The 19,245-nt window shown below is 39.7% G+C and overlaps 2 protein-coding genes across 3 annotated transcripts; one reads left to right on the top strand and one right to left on the bottom strand.

Annotated features, from left to right (window-relative positions):
* Nucleotides 1-2,655: 2,655 nt before the first annotated feature.
* Nucleotides 2,656-10,846, bottom strand: cdk5r1b (cyclin dependent kinase 5, regulatory subunit 1b (p35)). 2 transcript variants are annotated; one of them, XM_008437403.1, is made up of 3 exons: nucleotides 10,714-10,846; nucleotides 5,908-6,900; nucleotides 2,656-4,476 (listed from the first exon to the last, which is right to left on the bottom strand). In XM_008437403.1, the coding sequence occupies exons 2-3, from the start codon at nucleotides 6,810-6,812 to the stop codon at nucleotides 4,455-4,457; spliced, it is 927 nt and encodes a 308-aa protein (XP_008435625.1). In that variant the 5' UTR covers nucleotides 6,813-6,900; nucleotides 10,714-10,846; the 3' UTR covers nucleotides 2,656-4,454. The 2 variants fall into 2 exon arrangements, with proteins under 2 accessions (XP_008435625.1, XP_008435627.1); XM_008437405.1 differs by lacking the exon at nucleotides 2,656-4,476 and having other exon boundaries at nucleotides 5,904-6,900.
* Nucleotides 10,847-12,069: 1,223 nt separating this feature from the next.
* On the top strand, nucleotides 12,070-19,245 carry psmd11b (proteasome 26S subunit, non-ATPase 11b). Its single transcript, XM_008437402.1, has 13 exons — nucleotides 12,070-12,177; nucleotides 13,557-13,658; nucleotides 13,886-14,082; nucleotides 15,614-15,671; nucleotides 15,865-16,059; nucleotides 16,450-16,594; nucleotides 16,688-16,748; nucleotides 17,943-18,005; nucleotides 18,217-18,342; nucleotides 18,695-18,730; nucleotides 18,833-18,884; nucleotides 18,980-19,122; nucleotides 19,206-19,245. The coding sequence occupies exons 1-12, from the start codon at nucleotides 12,087-12,089 to the stop codon at nucleotides 19,120-19,122; spliced, it is 1,269 nt and encodes a 422-aa protein (XP_008435624.1). The 5' UTR covers nucleotides 12,070-12,086; the 3' UTR covers nucleotides 19,206-19,245.

The raw sequence follows: 19,245 nt of genomic DNA, 5'->3' as shown, positions 1-19,245 counted from the left end.
AATGATAAATATTGCATTAATCAATTTATTAATAAATGTATTTGCTTCAATTGCTGTCTCTGAGTGTGTGTCTGTTGCCTGTAATGCATAGACTGATGTTACGCTGGCAATAAAACTCAATTTCTCTCGGAAAAGTGACTGAAAAAGAAGCTGGGGCTTTAAATCTGCTTAAATTTATTTTGTATTTAAAAAAAAGACTTTCAGTCAGATTGTAAGCAAGTTTTATTTCAAAGAGTTGAAAGCATTTTTKGGTTGTATGATTCAGAACATAGACAAAATATGGCCTGTTCTTTACTGGGTTCTAATGATTTTTTTTTTTCATTATTTTTAAACGCAACCTTCATAAGACTGTAATCCAGTCAGAGGCTTCTTCAATATACTGCAATACAGACTGCTACAGGAGATCCTTCCTCCCCACAGCCTTCAGGATCTACAACAACTCTTTGAAGTAACTTGGACAAAATGAGTTACAATATTTAATTTTTGGGGCGGAGATTCATGAAGTATTTTTGAATGCACACAGGAATGATTGACAATGCTAAGACCCTTCTCCTGGCTTTGACTGGTTATTTCCAGTTGGCACTGGGAGAAAGCAGAGGAGTTTGATTTAAAAAACAAACATTCTTTCCATGAATTGTCTGTCTCATACGATACTGTCACATTAGTGAGGGTTTGAAAATGTTTTTGTTTTTTATCAAAGTTACATACTGCAGCTGTAACTAGGTGTCATTGTGTGTTTGTCTCTTAAAGCCTTTATTCATACATTAGTTACTAAATACTTTTGCAGGAGCATTTTTGAAAAACCGTATTTGCAGTGTAATAGATAAATACACTACATAGGATTTTACAGGATTTTTGTCCTCCTGTAAAAAAATTCCTTGTTTACAGAACAAAGTGAAATTTCAGAGTAAACAGTAGCTTGTTTATTAAAATGAATTCCTTCTCATGTGCCAACATTGGGTGACGTCCTGGAAAACTGACAGGAAGGCTTAGTCATCGCACACTCCAACTGGTACATTTCTGATGAGCTGAACTGTTTGGTTTCTTCACAGGTTATCAACCTGGAGACTATGACTCAGGTTCTCTTCGATTTGCCATAGTAGGAGAGAAACACTCAGTGTTTCACTTGCGGCTCCATTTCTAGTCAGAACCACCGGCAGGTCTGGTTAGTTTTAAGTAGCCACTGATTCAAACAGAAATCACAATGTTCAGTTAATGTTCAGTTGCTTTACAATGCCACATATCTGGGGGGGGAAAAAAACAAAAACAGGTCACCATGTATGTAATATCACCAGTGTTTCCAAGGGGTCAGTATTTAGATAAAAGTGAGGCGAACAAAACGGCGCTAAGACACGCAAGGTAGCAAASGCCACCATTAATGTTGTGGCGTTGATTAAAAAAAAAAAGACCAAAAGATTCAATGAACGACACATTTGCAGATTAAAAAAGGTGACGACAAAAACATTGGTTTAAAGACGGGAGCCTGTTTTGTTGTGTTTTTGCCATTTCATGAAGAACTACAGTATCTAGAATATCACATAGTATGTGGTTGCTTCTGTGTGATAAATGGACTGTTTAAATGAATGAATACATTTCCGCTGCTTGTCCAAACCTTAAGCACCACCTCTCTTCTTGGACACAGCAGACTGAAGAAGCTTTGATCTCTAGAATAAACTTCCTGTTTCAATCTAGTGGTTATATATCCTCATGTCTACAGTCACRGGTATTCACTCCTTACACCTTGGTGCTTTAAAAGTGGGGCTGTTGATTAAAAACAAAAGTGCAAACTGCTGCTGTGTTCATATTTATCAATCATAAACGACAGCATGGCAAAATATGTGTTTTGCTTTGCTTGATTCCACGTTGGCGATGTGGGTGGAGTGAAAAATGGAAGAAAGGTTGGAGAGTAGGCATTTCTGATTGGTGCTAAACTTGATAGAAGTAGACTTTTTAGGAAAGCCAAACATGCTGGTGGTATTGTGATGGTATGTGGTTGCTTTGCTGCAACTTAATTTAACTGATGGAACAATTAATTTTGGAAAATGTCCAGCAATCAGTTAATCGGTTTTAGGTCCAAACTCACCTGGGTTATGCAGCAGGACGATAATCCAAAGATATCAACACATTTCTGAATAACTCCAAAAAAAAAAAAAAAGCTAAATGAAGATTTTGAAGTGACCTAGTCAAAGTTACATGACAGTTTTCCCTCCCATACGGGTAAACTGAAGCCAAAATACTTTCTTCCTGCCTCCAAGGTGGCCCAACCAGTTGTTAGGTCAAGGGAGCAATTACTTCTTCAGATTGGTTGAGGCTGTTTTGGATAATTTGTTTCCCTTAGGATTGGAAACCAAATTAAAATAAATTTGATGACCTAAAACATTTTAGCAAGAACAAGAAAACTGCAAAGGGGAATAAATACTTTCTTACATTGCCTTACGTTTTGCACACTTCACTTGGACCGAGACTTCAGGAAACAAGTCTCGGTGCGACGTTAAGCATCTGGATGCAACATGAAATATCACAAGAGACAAAAATTGAGCGATCAGTGCATTTTATTTTTTCATCACAGTACAAAAATAAATTAAAATAAGCAGAAACATACTAAAAAAAAGTTTAAATTACAGCAACTGCTTTTTTTTTTGTCATTTTCTTTTCTTTTTTTTTTTGTAAAAAAAAAAGAACGACTTTATCGAACAGCATGTACACCTTCTTCCCATCTAGTCCTGGTACCACTGCGTATGGTTGCTGTTTGTCAAGTTATCCCTCTAAGAAAACAACACATTCTTCTGTACAAATAAACGCCGCAGCTTACAAACACTCATCCACGCGTTCACACACTCACACACACGCACACACACGCACACATACACCTGCAGCTCATTGAGCAAATCCTTTTGAAGTTTTTAAATCACTGTTTTATCTACAAACAACAAGATACAGAAAAAGAATCCGACAGAAATATTTCAACTATCAATTTAGTCTTTTTTTTTTCTTCATGTTTTATAAGCTTATAAACAACTAGTGAACAATGCAAGTGAAGAAACATGGCACATTTCAAGCTGAGAGGGGGGTAAATGATTTAGTCTGTTTCAACCCGACCTTCTCTGTAGTTCCTGCCTGATCTGAAGAAAACCCAAAAAGAGCTAAAAACAGAAATAACACAGATTGCTATTTGGAAAAGCGCAGCCCTGCACTTTTTGATTCCCACTGTCTCCTTAATCGGGAGACAACGATTAATACAAGATATTTTCAATAAGTGATCTTTATATATATATATATATATATATATATATATATATATATATATATAGACTGCAGCTGTTATCTGCTTCTGATATGTGGAGCATCAGGTTGGGTTTCTGGAAGTTTAAAAACAAAAACAAAAATCTCAAAGTTGTGTAGTTTTGGCATGGTGACAATGGAGGCTGCAAATGGTGTTGGTGATGGTCAGATTAAACGCAGGTTTCGATAAATGGGCCCAAAACATAAACAAACCAGCTCAATCTTCATTCCCACCAAGGATAAGCGCGCCTCCTGCACCAACAAACCCTTCCTCTGAGGGTCCTTCCCTTTCTAATCACTCCAATGTGCCCAACTGAATAAATACCTAAATGGCGATAAGTTAGATGTTGGGATAAGTTGCCTCAACGTCCAGTGTCTCAGTGTTTTCCTCAGTGATATGGCACCGTAAGGACATTTTTAATGCTGAAGCATGAGCACAAGAGTGGCTGCAACACAACCCGTCGACAGAAAGAGTACAAAGGAACTTTTTCTTTTTCTTCCCTGGTAAATAAATAGCCTTATTTAAGCAAGCAGAGATAAATAAAACTAGCGTCACTTTGTTCACAGCATTCTCTTATCGCAGATGCAGTCGGTTCGCAAATCAAGTAAAAGGAAGAAACATAATCCTAATAATTAATAATAATAACAATAATAATAACAGCTCCTGGAGGCTTCGTAAAATTGCATGGCACACGTGCAAAATGTTACATTTCTAAGTAGAAAAAGAAAACTTGTTGGAGAACAAAGCAATAAATAAAGCCTYGTGGAGCAAAAACATCCATGAACATGTTGTCTTTCTTTTTTTCATTTTTCCTTTTTGTCAAATAATGTAAGTCCTTCTGAACACACGATATTCATCGTCCAGTTTTTTTTTCGTTTTGCTTTTTCTTTTTTCCTTTTTTTTTTTTTTTATCAAAAGTTCAACAAAGCAGGGCTGAATGTCCACTGACAGGCCCCTCCAAACCCCGCCTTCTACCCCACCACCCTTAGTAAAACTCAGGCTCCGATTGGGGTCTCTGTCCTCTGACGGTCAGATATGCATCGCCGCAGGAGAAAGAAGAAGAAGAAGAAGAAAAAAAAAAAAAGACAAAAACATCCGTGTCAGTGGAGGGGATGTCCCAGAGAGGCAGCGGGAGGTGCCTTGTTCATCCGTGGAGCATGAAGCAATCCAGTCAGGCGATGGCCCTCACCCTCCTGCAGTAGGCAGTGCACATCACATCGTCAAACAGTCAGAAGGTCACTGGTGGGCTGCTGCAGCTTCAGTCCTGTTCACATTCATTGCTGCAGCTTTTTCATACAGTTTTTTTTTTTTGTTCTATTTTTTTTTTTTAATCTTATATTTTATATAATTATGCTTATCTAACAGTTGGTAAAGAACTCATCCAAATATGGAGGGGGGTTTTTTTGTTTTGTTTTTGTAACGTGTATATACAGTGTTTATAAATCATCTCTAAATTCTTTCAGTTTTGCCTCCCAAGAAATCTGATAATCCTTCATAAAGGTCTTCATCAAGATGTCTTTCTGAAGGTCATTCAAAGCTTTTTATTTATTTATTTTTTTTTGGGGGGGGGGTGTTGTGCAGAGTGTACTAAAAAAAAAATAAATGAGGGAGATGGACTATTCTAAAATATAATTCTGTACCAGTAGCTGGAAGTCGTGTCTTTTAAGACTGGACACAGAACCTGAGACATGGATCACGCTGCAGCTGAGGTTTTCATTTTATAGCTCCATGGGAAATCACTTTTTCCCGTGTGGAAATCCTTAATTCTCTCTGCCATTCTTTGGTATTTTTTCACACAAGGCTGCTAGCGACGAAATCTATTGGGTGGCACACGCTTAAACACCGGCTCATCCCTTCAGTTTAGAACCCCCTTCTTATGTAAATCAGTGCTGAGGTGCTGCACTACAAAATGCTAATAAAGCATCCCGTGATAAGAAAAAACTCGAGTATCGATTTTCAAGTCTTGCCACAGCAGCCGTACGTCTTCTGCGGCCTCCGGCACGACGGAGGCAGGATGATCCTGCGTTTAACTCCATCCACCTTTCCTGTCGACTCTTCACCGTTTTGACGAAAAGCATCCTAAAGCTCGTCCCTTCTGTGTTTGCTCGGGCAAATGGGGTTTTCTGAAACGTAAATCACTTTGTATGTAGACCAAACTGTTTAAAGTCTGAAGGACCTTCAGAAAGCCTGAAATGTTGATCAAGACCATGGAACGATTTACAAGAAGAGAGCAAAAGAAATCTGAAGAATCAAAGAATGACTCTTGTACAATCCGGTATAATAAGTCTTAAAAAAAAAAAATGCTTTCATTCTTGGGTTCACATCCTTTGCAAGTTTGAAAATAGATTTTGGCCCTGACATTTACAAGCAAAAAAAAAAAAAAGTCCTGTACTTGGGGGAGCATTGTGATCCTTTCAGTATATGCAAATATTAAACCAAATGTCAAAACTGCTTCATACAAATATGGAACACTCCCTTGTGTAACCTGGCGTCACGGCAGTTTTGGACAGTAGTGAATAAATAGCATCATTGATCATTTCTTAAAAGATGTCAAAATGCGAGACTGGAGTTAACCCCCTCCTCCTCCTACCCACCTCCTCCCCCCACCCCCAGCATCCCCTCACCGGTCCAGGCCAATGAGCAGGCGGCTCCTCTCCTCCTCCTTCTGGCTCTCGTTCTTCAGGTCGGCAAACACCTGAGTGAAGTAGTGGGGGTCGGAGTTGATCTGGAGCATCTTGGCGCTCATCAGGTTGATGATGGACAGGCACCGGTCCCAGAAGGTCTCCTTGGAGCTCTCCACCAGGAAGGGCTTGAGCGGATAGGAGATCTCGTTGCCCATGTAGGAGTAGGACAGGTAGAGGCAGGTGAGGAGGACGGCCTGCAGCTCGTGCTCCGTGGCCACCTCGGAGGAGACCACGTCGCGGCACAGCATGTAGACGAAGACCACGTTAGCGGGCGTGATGAAGCCCTGGTCCTGCCAGCCCTGCAGCAGCAGGGAGCGGTCCACGCTGCGCAGCCACAGCACCGGGTCGGTGGGGGAGAGGTGCTTCAGGCGATAGCAGCGCCGGCACAGGAACTCCCCCAGGCAGCGCAGCAGCTCGCTGGTGGAGGCCTGAACAATCACTCTTTTAGGGGTCCCGGGGGCCACATTGGAGTTAGTCAGTGGGGCCTTCTTGACCGAGGATGTCGTGTTGTTGGAGCTCTTGCTGAGAGCTGGGCTGCTCTGGTCCTGGGTGAAGCTGGACAGATTGGCGCAGGACTGCGACTTCTTCAGGTTCTCGTTGTTCAGGTGGGACACGTTGTTCTGGTACGTGGCGTTGGGCTGCACCTTCTTGGAGCTCTTCTTCTTGGCCGACACCGCCACGATCCGCTTCCATGGCAGCACGTTGATGAGCGAGTGGCGCTTCAGGTTCTTGTCTTTGGCGTTCTTGCTGTTCTGCACGGCCGTGTAGTGGCCCACGGTGGCGGAGCCGTCTTCGAAGAGCGCCGCCTTCCGGTAGCTGGGGGACAGAGACAGAACGGTTCCCATGGCGGCTGGTAGGAGGCGTCCAGGAGCGTCAGGGTCAGAGGTCTGAGCTCTTTGAGGGGGTATCTATCACCTGGACAGCCTGCACCTCCTGGAAGCAGAAACATAGTTGGTAAAGCTGTGACTCTAGAGAATAGGGACAAAACAGGTCCTATGGATAAAGCAAAAAATTTGAATAAAATATACACAAAATATATTTTTTTCAAATATTTGACTAAACTAACCTGGGTCATGTGAGCACAACAATGTATATTTTCCTTGTGTTTGAAGAATATTTTTTTTATTTTAAACATTGTAGTAGGTGGCTGGTGTCTTTAAAATCCCTTGTCCTGGAGCAGAACTCAATACATTATAATAGTTTAAAACAATTAAAGAAATACTAAAATGATATATTATGACAATTAAGTATAAGTAGTCATATAAATAATTATAAAAGTATCAATAAATTGAATTAAAAAACATTTTTATATATTTTCCAACTCCATTGAAATTTGTCCCTAGTTTTTGTCAACACTGTCAGACAAAAAGAATGTAAAAAAAATCAGGCATTATTGGGGGGCACCAGAACTTCTGAGGGCCCCATGACCACTTCCCTTCTCTTTCTTTGCTAGGAGGGCTAGGAGGGCTAGTTAGCTCTGGTTAGCTTATGTTATTCTTTAGTTTTTTCTTCAGTTTTATTCCTAAGTTGCTCATCACAACCATGATGTGTCAACACCATAACTGACAATTTACAAAACCTTGATGAAATTGTGTTAATAAAAGCTTAATTTTAGTATACTGTAAAGATTTCATGGACCTGATGAGCTACAATATGGCCTCCTTCAGATTAACATCACATACATTTAGGTAATTTGACATTTCGTCAACTCCGTCAGATGTCAACTCCATCAGAGTTTTTGTGACTCTTTCAGTGAAATTGTTGACAAATCTCACTTAAATGTGCAATTAATTCATTTTAATATATTTTASATAAATTGCATTACTTCACATGTATCAAGTATTTCTTTTTACTCACTAGTTTGTCACCACCTTCAGTTCAGTGTCAACTCCGACAGATTGACTTTTTGTTGTTTTTTGTTTTAAATAATTTTTTTTTGTTTCTTGAGAATCATTTGTCTGTAAAAATGAGTAAAATATCACTAATAGGGTCATTAAAAATGTATTTTATATTTATTTTTGTCAGACGGTGATGACAAAGTTCTGGGTCAGGTCGATTAAAAATGTAATTTTAAAAAAAATGTTGCAACTGGGAACCTGCACCTTAGCATCTTTACATTTCCAAAACATTATTTGTCATATTTGCATACATAAGGTTGAGAAATAATTAAAAAAAAAATATTGGGGAAAATTAAAACCCATTTTGTCCCTATTCTCAAGAATCACTGAAAGATTAGATTAGATATTCAGAGAAGCAGGATATATATATATATATATATATATATAAATAAAAAAATATATATATATATATATATTTTTTAAAGGAATCATTCTCCAGTCATTGGGTTCATTTTAGATAACATCACAGCTCTGCTCTGTAATACTCTAACAGATATCTTCAGAGTAGTTTTATACCTCAGGATGATAGGAGCATTGATTTGAATCTCTAAGAGGCAGAATGCATCATAAACCACCAGCAGGCATTACGCCACTCATGAACAGTCCCCCCCCACCCCAAGTTTCACATTTGGTCGCATAATGAACCAACACAATGATCTGCGTAATAATCAAAGAGGTAAATTGCACACTAGCATTTTTTTTTTACAGGGTTTAAAGTTAAAAAAACTTAGAAACTGTTGAATGTGTTTGTACTAAACCCTGTTTTCCCAAAAAAACAAACAAACAAAACAACAGCAATACAAGGTACGTTCATAAATAACTAAATTAATGCCATTTAGTACCTTGCAGAAACCACATTTTGCTGCATTTAGAGTTGTGATTATTTTGTTCTATATCTGCAGCAGCTTTGCAAAATCTTGTCAATTTTCCTTTGCACAATACCTCAGCATCAGTCCCCTTGGATGGAGAGCATCCATAAAAACGTATTCTGAGGCCCTGCCACTGTAATAAGGCATGGACTTGGACTATTCTGAATACACAGGTGAACCTCCAGACTCAGTGTTTTCATATTTTGTTGTTTTCCATTTCCCATACCTCCTTGTGCCTGATAGAGCAAAACAATCCCACAACATGATGCTACCATCACAATATTTTGCAGTTGGATTCAGGGTGATGTCAGTAAGAGTGCCCTACATGTCTTGTGGCAAAATGTAGATGGGAATTTGTACTACTTTCCTTTTCCTTGTCATCCACACTGTCTCACTGTAATTCTGGCTGTATGTTTATGGCTCTGATGCTGCTGGAAGGCGAAGCTCCTCTCCGGTCTGTAGACTTTGGCAGCTTGTAACAGGTTTTCTTCCAAGACTGCTAGTATTTAGCCCCCTCCATCTTCACAGCCATTCTGAAGAGTGAAGCATCCCCACACCAAGATATTCCCGCAAGCACCACGTTTCACCGTGGGTATCCAGAGTGATACATGGTGTTAATATTTCCAGTTTTTAAAAAGATTAACTTGCTGGGGATGTCGTTTTATAGCCCAACCTGCTTTAAGCCTCTCCACAACTTCACCTGACATGTCTGCTGTGTTATCTAATGTCCACGACGCTGTTTGTTCACTAAGGTTCTCCAAAGAACCTCTGAGGCCTTCGCAGAACAGCTGGATTTATTGTGAGACATGATGAACACAAACGTGGACGACATTTTTCAATTTGACAATGTCTGGATGCGGCGGGTTTCAATACACAGGGCTTGAATACACAGTTTAATTTTTTTTCTTTTTAGTCATTTTGAAATCCAAAAATAATTTTCCTTCTGCTTCAAAAATTATGCTCTTTTTTTAAATTTCTTTTGATGGCCTTGTCATATAAAGTCCTAATCAAATACATAGAAGTTTGCGGTTTCAGCGTAATAAAATATGGAAAAATCCCAGAGGAGGTGCGAATACTTATGCGCATCGCATAAGAGCATACTTATGGGGGTGCTAAATATAGCCACACAGCACACAGATAAAGAAGACGGTGGATTTGAGCTACACGGATGATTGAAGATGGATCCATAATCCATAATTTACAGTGTGAGATTTATGGCGGACGGATCAGAGTGAATCATCCCCATCCCCCGCACTAAGATGGACGGCCATTATTACTAAACACCATTTTAGTAATAAAAAAAAAGGTGAAGGAGGTCGACTTTTATCCAGTGTTGAGGCACAAATAAATAGCCAMGGTCACATTTGTATTTCCTCTCAATAAAAACCCACTAAACACGCTGAATATTGGATCACCCCGCCCCCTCCCCTCTTTCTCTCCTTCCTCCCTCCCTCACTGCAGCGTTAAAGACCCTCAATCCAACAAGCTTCGTTCCTTCATCATATCATCATCATCATGTTGTCAACCTGATTACCGGTTCCTGAGGGTTGCGGGAGAAATACCAGAACATCCCATTTTATTTTCATGCGTGATATTAGCGGATTAATGAGCAGGGATGTGGAGCTGCGTGCATGCTGCGCTCTCCGTGGTGCTGAATCTGTGCGCCCAAGTCAGATCTGTCGCTCTGATAGGCGGTGGCTCACAAATAGAGACGTTATTATTATTATTATTATTCTCTCCCCACCCCGTCTGTTATTCTACAACACACACAGATACATTTACCACCATTGTGCTCATTTTTAATTAGACTTAAATTATTATTTTCTGCTAATTAGAAATAATAAGTGCGCATTTCTCGTTCTGAAGAAGAGGAATCCACAAATCCGTTTTACCCAACCAGCGGCTACAGGCTTTTTTTCTTTCTTCTTCTTTTTTTTTTTTCTGCGCAAGGATTACACCAAGAAAGCAAACAAACTCACCAGATCTCCAGCTCAATGATTTGAAAGATGACTGTCTTCCTTAGAATGACGCGTTTGAAAAATATTAAACCATCTCGAACAGAGTAATTGCAGCAAAGAAAAAAATAATAATCCGAGATGATCCAGAGAGGGAGAGAGAGAGACAGAGAGAGAGAGAGAGAGAGAGAAAAAAGAAAAAAAAGAGAAAGAAAGAAAGAAAGAAAGCACAACAGATGCAGGCAGCGTAATAAACTGGCCTGGTTGTCGGCGGTGTGCAGACGGTGCCGGGCTGTTGTGGAATGGACGCTCAGATGAAGGTGTGCTCCTGGTCCCGATGGCCGCGAGATGCGGGATGCTGCGCGAGCTGATGTTGTGATCTGTGATGGTTGACGCAAAGGCGTAGCTGCGGCCGCCGCGGGTCGCCAGGATCTGCGACGAAACGGCGCCCCCTGCTGGCGGGCGTCGAGACTGACGCTTCAGAAACCCAAAGAGGTCTGGACTTTAGGGTTAGCAGCGGCGGTATATGGGCGACATGAGCGCCATGGAGATCGGCTATTAACTTCCAGTTAATTTTGTATATAACTTCCTCCCAATGCGTCACGTGTAATTGGAGTAAAATGCACTGTATTCTGTTGTTTAAAGTGACAAAATGCAAAAAGGTTCAGTTAAATACGTTCACAAAACACTACTATTTCAAATTGTTCTAAAAAAAAATGTGGAGCACATTGTCCGGCCTTGTTGTTGTTTTTAACAGCACTGTGAAACCATAATGGCCTGGTACTGACTTATCAATCACTTAATTTAAGAAAATGTAATTATTTGTATAGGTCACTCAGATAAAGTCTTTTATGTTCTTTTTTCCCCCTTTTTGCATTTCAATTGGACCAAGATAACATTTCAACGAGTGTGTTTCTTAGTAGTAATACTAGTTCAAATGTATTTCTCTGGTCTTTCAAGAAAAGTAAATGAATAAGAACCCGCCTAATAAATATAATTAAATAATTATTTCAATGGCGATTGTTTGCCCCCACTTTATACATCATATGTGTTTTTAAAAGAGGCAGACAAATAAGGTGTTAGGTTTGTGTCTTTTCCAGTTTCTTGCACAACAAAGGTCAGAGCAGCTAAAGAAATTTAGATAGCTCATGTTCTTTTCAAACTCACGGATTATACATGTAAGATATGTAAGGATATCACAAATAAGCCTAAAAATACATTTGTCTTCAAAGCTGATTTTGAAGACTTGGAATCGCCAGGGGGACCTGTTCAACCAATATACTACATTTCCCGAAGTGCACTAAGTCACGCCTAGCGTAGAGCACACTGACGTCAGCTCGCCAAGAGACGTATTCGCCGCACGTACTTTTCATTCAAGTAGTATTTGAATAAGGAAGATGGCGGCCGCAGCAGTGGTTGAGTTCCAGAGAGCTCAGTCTCTCATTAGCACGGATCGGAATGCGTCTATTGACATCCTTCATTCAATCGGTGGGTGTTTATTTCCCTCTTCCTTTAGACCCGATTCCTCTGAACCTGTTTGCTCCGTGTTTCTCCGTGACTGTCGGAGGCTTTCCAGCAGCTTGAACCGGCGCTGTGCCGTGCTGACTCACTGCTGAACCGATAGCAGCTGGACGTTAGCTCCGTAGCGGCTCAGCTCTCTCTTTAGGCCCCTGGTTCCCATGTGTCCCCCAGCAGTCGTAAAAGACGGACTTCTTTTTAAGAACTCTGCTCGTTTTCGTGGTATTTTTCTCACAGTATATAGTTTCTGTGTCCCAACTATCCCGTTAGAAGGGGCTGTGCTGCGGCTAGCGTCATTAGCCTGTTGTAATGTGAGCACAGTGAAATCAGCTCCATGATGAGGAAAGGCAAACACTCACCGACTTATCTCTGGGACATTTATTAGTGACTTGTTTAAAATCGGCTTGTAAGTCAGCAAGTTCAAATCGGACACATTTTCCTAACGTTATAAATCAGAAGGTGATATGTGTCTACAGACAAGGCGGTCAGTAATTTGCCCTGTCACACCTGCCAAATAACTGTCAACTAGTCTCTGCTCTGTTTACTTCAGGGCCCATTTTGTTCAATCTGACTCTGATTCTGAACAGATTAGCCGGATAATCTGTGAGTCAGTTAGCACACTTTTAAGAAACATTGAGTTCAACATAAATCATTTTATATTTAAATATATGAGCCAACTTAAAAAAAAAAAAGAAGTTTTTTTCTAAACGTGGACAATTAAAGCTAGTTGAATTCAACTCCCCGACTGTCTTGGGGAAATTTATTTAAAGTCCTTTTAAATAGGTAGTCAGAAAACGAGACTTTGATGACAATTTCTTTAAAGTAATTCTTTATCATAGTCTGTGTAAGGAAACGTAGTGCTAACTCCAAAAAGGTCTACCAAAGGCTTCTTTGAGTTGTTTTTCTTGGCATTGGGTTTTCTAATCTGCCATATTTCATGTAACTGGCTCAAACTGCAATCAGAATTAAAATCAATGCAAATATTGTAATACAAAGTGTTTAGAAAATAAAATGGCATTTAGGCATTTTCTGACTGTATCTCCATAAATTGATATGAAATAGTTTATTTTATATCAGTGGTTTCACACTCTGACAGCTTCAGTAATGAAATGGGAGGCGGGTGAGGTACACATTGGGGGTCACATTTTATGTCGATCCCAGCCCCAGAATCAATAAAGCGTGTACTTTCCAGAAACTTGTGATACTGCTGACTTCTGTAAAGCAAGCAGCTGCAGCCCCATATCGGAAGGCTGTTGGTTAGGGACCAGGGTCTATGCGCTTCAGAGAAATTGCTTCGTTAGTTTTGTTTTTATCAGTCATCTTCATTAACGTTTCTGTTTTTAAAACAGTGAGACGAGACGTTCAGGAGAACGATGAGGAGGCCGTTAGGGTTAAAGAGCAAAGCATCCTGGAGCTGGGAACACTCCTGGCAAAGACGGGGCAGGCTGCAGGTAATATTTATGTTTAATGTTTGTAATAGTTGTTGAAGTGAATTTAGTTTTAGATTTTGCCTCCAAATGATAAAAAAAAACTCACAGTCACTTAAACAGTTCCTTAAAATAATTTTGTTTTCCAAGTTTGCTCTAATTTTGAATTGTCTGGCTATTTTTATACTACCTTTAAAAGGAAACTGAAGGTGCTGAACTATAAAGTTTTGATGGTTCTCATCTTTCTGCAGAACTCGGAGGCTTGTTGAAGTTTGTGAGACCGTTCCTGATTTCCATCAGCAAAGCCAAGGCGGCCCGGCTCGTCCGCTCTCTGCTGGACCTTTTCCTGGACATGGAGGCAGCAACCGGGCAGGAGGTGGAGCTGTGTCTGGAATGCATCGAGTGGGCAAAGGCAGAGAAGCGGACCTTCCTACGACAGGCTCTGGAGGTCAGTACGTCTAAAGTAGCCGTCATGGGGCGGGTGCATTGAGTAGCACCTAATCCATCCTCAACTGCACTTTTCTATGTGAATTTGTAACTTTACTCAGTAAGAGAAGATGTGGCATTTACTCAAAATAATTTCTGGATTTGTTTTGTAAACTTTTAGCATGAAAATATATAAAATGTTTCCAAGCCAGGCCAGTTTACTGTGGGGTCAGAATGTTCCAAGAGCCATTTAGATCCGACTCGTATCTCTCTTATTTGACTTTTTGTATCTAGTGAACCTGATTCCAGGACGCAGTGACCAAAACCTGATCGCTGAGTAACTCCTACAATAATGAAACAATTCCTGCCAAATTATTAAGTTACTCTGAATTAATTGCTTTGCTTTTTATTTCTGCTTTCTCTACAAACGTGGATCAGGTAACATGAAATCGGAAGTAAAATTCCTGAATTCGAGCTTCGGAGGGGATCAGTTCTTTAAACGCGCTGGCTCAGGGAGCGGGAAAGGTTTCCATCTTAAAGTGAAAGTCGTCATTAAATAAGACTGTTTATACCATGGCAAATAAATGATAAAAACTGGAGCTTGTACAAATGTGATGAAACAGCCTTTAAGCAATAACTGATGACTGCTGCTGGACGTCTTGGCCAAGCTGTCATATCTATCTCTGGCATTAAGAAACGGTCTGAGTTTTTATTTTACAAAGAATATCACAGTTTTTTTCATTTATCTTGTTGAAAAGAACTGTCGCAGTGTTTAATTTAAAGATGGTGAAATTAATGTTTACTGTCGTTCCACATTTATGGACCTGAATTCAAATGCTGAACAGAGGAACTTGAAGTGAAATGACTTTCATGTAGAGATGTGATGTACTTATTCTATCGGCCATAGATGGAAATCAGACAGTTTTATTCTTGATGAGATCAGGTTAGCTGTTAAAAAAAATCAATTATAAAATGCAGCACAAACTACAAAGTTTCCATATTTTTGCTAACAGTAGCTGTTTAAGTAGCTGTTTATGTTAAATAACATGTTTATGTTGTAAAACATGAAATCCTTAAAGTACAATTTGGCTAAAAAAGTAATTATATAAGGCCCTGTGTCTAAGCAGCTCATTCAAAGCACACACTAGTTTTTTTTCTAGATACTGTGATGTATAACTTTTGTTCTTTTCTGAATTTTAATATATTAAAAGAAATACCTGGTTGGGATGTTTGCTGTAAATATCAATGTAACACTGAGATTGTTACCAAAAGAAAACATTGCAAATTGTGAGTTATTCATCATTTTACAGTGGATTCCATTTTCATTTCTGAATTAAGTGAAGTCTATTTTCTTAATCCTTTAATTTCCTGTCGATATTAGAAAGTTTTACYAGAGTTCTGAACTTTTGACTTCATCTAGTAATCGGATTTGGATCTTTAAATGTGAAAATTTGAGAACCCCGRTTCTATGAAATGAAGGTCAGGACAACATTTTCAGCGATTTGGCTTGACGTTTTCTCCGTGGCTCATTTTAACATTCTCTCCGATTTCAGGCTCGGCTGATCTCCCTCTATTTTGATACCAAAAGATACCAGGAGGCCTTGGCTCTTGGTGAGTTTTTGTTGCTTACTCTATGTGGTGTTTTTAGAATCCAGCTATCACTTAATAGTCAACTTTTTCTTATGTTAAGCAGATAAAAGCAGAGAAACAAGCAGCATGTTCATATCTGTGTTTCACAGTTTAGTGGCAACGTTCAACACTTGGTGGGCATGAGTTTGACTCGGTCTCGCTCTCCTTCCTCCAGGCTCCCAGCTGCTGCAGGAGCTGAAGAAGATGGACGACAAAGCGCTCCTCGTTGAGGTCCAGCTGCTCGAAAGCAAGACGTACCACGCTCTCAGTAACCTGCCCAAGGCCCGCGCCGCCCTGACCTCAGCCAGAACCACGGCCAAYGCCATTTATTGTCCCCCAAAGCTCCAGGCAACGCTGGACATGCAGTCAGGTCAGACGGGAATCGAGCTGATGCTTCAAAATCTAATCTGATGKCTTAAAAGAAATTTTTCCTTTTTATCGATTAAAACCGATCTAATCGTCACAACTGCTTGCTAGAAACTGTCTGAAGTAGCTCTAGATTCTTTCTTGCTCGCGTGAKTTCACAATTTCGGGATAGTTTATGTCAACGTTTCAGTTTTTCTCCCCTTTAAAAGCAGTAACAAATAACATCATACCTATGAACACGCGAAAGGTGAAAGGTCCCTGCTGGTTTCGGTGTAACTTTACAKCTTAAACGAGCCTCATCCGGCTTTGTGGACGCTTCACATTTCATAGAGGTTTATGTCTCTTACTGTGACCGTAAACGSTTCATGTCACGCTGTGTCATGTCTTGCTGCAGGGATCATTCACGCAGCAGAGGAGAAGGACTGGAAGACGGCCTACTCCTACTTCTTTGAGGCCTTCGAGGGTTACGACTCCATCGACAGCCCCAGGGCCATTACGGCGCTCAAATACATGCTGCTGTGCAAAATTGTGCTCAGCTCGTGAGTACTTCTGTGCCTTAAAGAGTCAATTTTTCTGAAATAAATATCACTTTTGAAATTTGGACCATAAATTGGCCTTTTTGTTTCGTTTAGACCAGAGGAGGTTCAAGCCCTGGTCAGCGGCAAGCTGGGCCTGCGATATGCCGGGCGTCAGGTACGTACCGAATCGAGAGATTTATTTATTTATTTTCCCTTTTTTCATATGTAACACTGTTAATCAAAAGGTCTGATTAATGCTGAGTGTGTTGGTGTAGATTTTCTGTCATCCGGGACTTTACAATCCTTATAGATTTGATCTTTTTTTTTTTGTTTTTTTGTTTCCAGGAGAAGTTTTGCTTCTCGTTCTAACATTTTATTCCTTGTTGTTTGTTTGAACCTGAGGGAATCTTCTCCAGCTTGTTTTGTGTTTTTTCTCGTTTAACATCGATGTTCTCATGACCTCCATGCAATCCTTTTTTAATTYTCGGAATTTAAAATCTGTTTGTGGTTAAAACGAACATTCAGTGTCAACAATACRGTGTCCGCCCAAATCAGCTTTAACTGTTCCACTTTTTGTCACCTTAAAACCACAAACTTCAGCAGCATCTGACATAATTTTATGTAATGTATCACTTCATGATTGTGAAGTGGAAGGAAGTGCTTTTTGACATAACCAAAAACTGCTCAACATTTCCTACTGYGTAATTTGCTCTTAGTGTAAATCCAGTTTYTCTGTGAAGGCCTCAAAGATTTGTTAGAGTAAAAACGGCAGCATTTTTACTCTAACTCTAAAACAAGTTTTGTAAAAYGTATCTCAATCGYTTAGATGTGTTCAGTGCGTCATTTGAAAACTACAAACCTAGCAAGACACGACCCTTCACCTWAACTCACCATATTTCCCCACCACACWTTTTAGAAATTWCCTTTGTATGTTTTTTCTTCCACTTCTCCTGATTTGCACTGCRTTGTATTAGTTTGTCACATAAAATCCCATTAAAATACAATAAAGTTTGTATTTAAAATGTGACAAAACTTGGAGAATTTCAATAAGTATGGATAGTTTTGAAGAAGTCCATCGTCATCAGTTTTCTTTTTTTTTTTTTAACTCCTTGCTTTTTTTCACTCCTAATATTATTTTAAGAGACTATTTTTCTCCCCTGCATATCTTGATTAGTGTGGAAAAGCATTTTTGTGTTTCTAGACTTGATTCCCTGTCCCCGAATGTTTTTTTTTTTCTCTCCTGTGAAATGCAGTTGTTTGCATGTAAACATGAAAAGCAAACGCAKCGCAGAATGATTTGCTAAACGAGTTTCAACTGTAAACGGAGCCTAAGTTTGCACTGAAGTATTTTCTGTCTTCTTGTGTTTAGACAGATGCACTGAAATGTGTTGCACAGGCCAGCAAGAACAGATCATTAGCAGATTTTGAAAAGGTAAGAAATATTTTCCACCTTTTAAGTTCTTTCTTTATGAATCAGTCTCAGGATTTTTTTTTGCTTTCTGTTTGACCTCAGCTTTGTTTCCTGGATTCAACTGAGGAAGAAAAGGAAACTTTCTGACCTTTACAAAGTTGTTCATTAAGTACAGATTGATACCTTCTGATTTGAGTCGGTTTTTAATCCGACAAACCATTTTGTCTTTCAGGCGCTGACAGAGTACAAAGCAGAGCTAAGAGACGATCCGATCATTAACACTCACCTGGCCAAACTGTACGACAGCCTGCTGGAACAAAACCTCATTCGAGTCATTGAGCCTTTTTCCAGAGTACAGGTAAGAACTCTACAAATGCTTGATTACGTCAACTTTTCAGTGACAAAAGTATGTTGCGAGTCACCGGGTGTGGTGTTGATTTGTATTAAACCTCTGAATTAAGAGTGATGCCTCTTCCAGCCTCGCAAATCTACTTTTGCAACAACAGCTCGTCCTAGTTCCTTGATCATTCAGTATTTTGAGTTAGTCCCAACACAATGCAACTTGGTTACTGTTTTTAGTTTTAAGGCACTGTATACCACATCCATTTCTTTTTCTGTTTCATTAACTGTTAACTAATKTGTAGGATTAAAGCAACATAGTTTTTTGTTTTTGAAATGTTTGATTTATTTGCCTCGCCGTCTCATTTCAGATAGCACACATATCAGATCTTATCAAATTATCTAAGGTGAGTTTCAGCAAAAACAATTAACCGTTCACATGTAAAATTAAAATCTGTGATTTGTCTTTAAAAATTTACTTTTTTTTTTTTTTTCTTTTATCATTAAAGGGTGATGTTGAGAGGAAGTTATCACAGATGATTCTGGACAAAAAGTTTCACGGTAACTTAACATWTCTGGTTTAATGTTGCACCGACTCTGTCAGAGCAGCAGCCTTCAGCGGCGTGACATACTTACTTTTCCCAACACTCCTCCAGGAATCCTCGACCAAGGTGAAGGTGTCTTAATCATATTTGAAGAGCCTCCGGTGGACAAAACGTACGAAGCAGCCTTGGAAACAATCCAGAACATGAGCAAAGTCGTGGACTCGCTTTACAACAAAGCCAAGAAGCTGACATAGGTGAGGAGACGTTGGACAAGAAACCCCAATCTGTCTGTTTTTAGGTTCTTTGTTTTAAATGTTTTCATCTCTCTCGTTCTCAGAGCCGACTCCCCCCACCCCCCGCTGGCCGTGAGATGGAAG

Source organism: Poecilia reticulata, linkage group LG19 (genome assembly GCF_000633615.1).
Source record: "Poecilia reticulata strain Guanapo linkage group LG19, Guppy_female_1.0+MT, whole genome shotgun sequence".
NCBI lineage: Eukaryota > Metazoa > Chordata > Actinopteri > Cyprinodontiformes > Poeciliidae > Poecilia > Poecilia reticulata.
Note: the sequence above shows the minus strand (reverse complement) of the source record. Positions and strands in the feature narration are given on the sequence as shown.

Bases quoted from the DNA above. Each gene is read 5' to 3' on its own strand.
- cdk5r1b (XM_008437403.1), bottom strand. From the start codon at position 6,812: ATGGGAACCGTTCTGTCTCTGTCCCCCAGCTACCGGAAGGCGGCGCTC. The intron at 4,477-5,907 runs GTGAGGGGATGC...TGCCTACTGCAG, and splicing joins CTGCTCATTGGCCTGGACCG to GAGGGTGAGGGCCATCGCCT.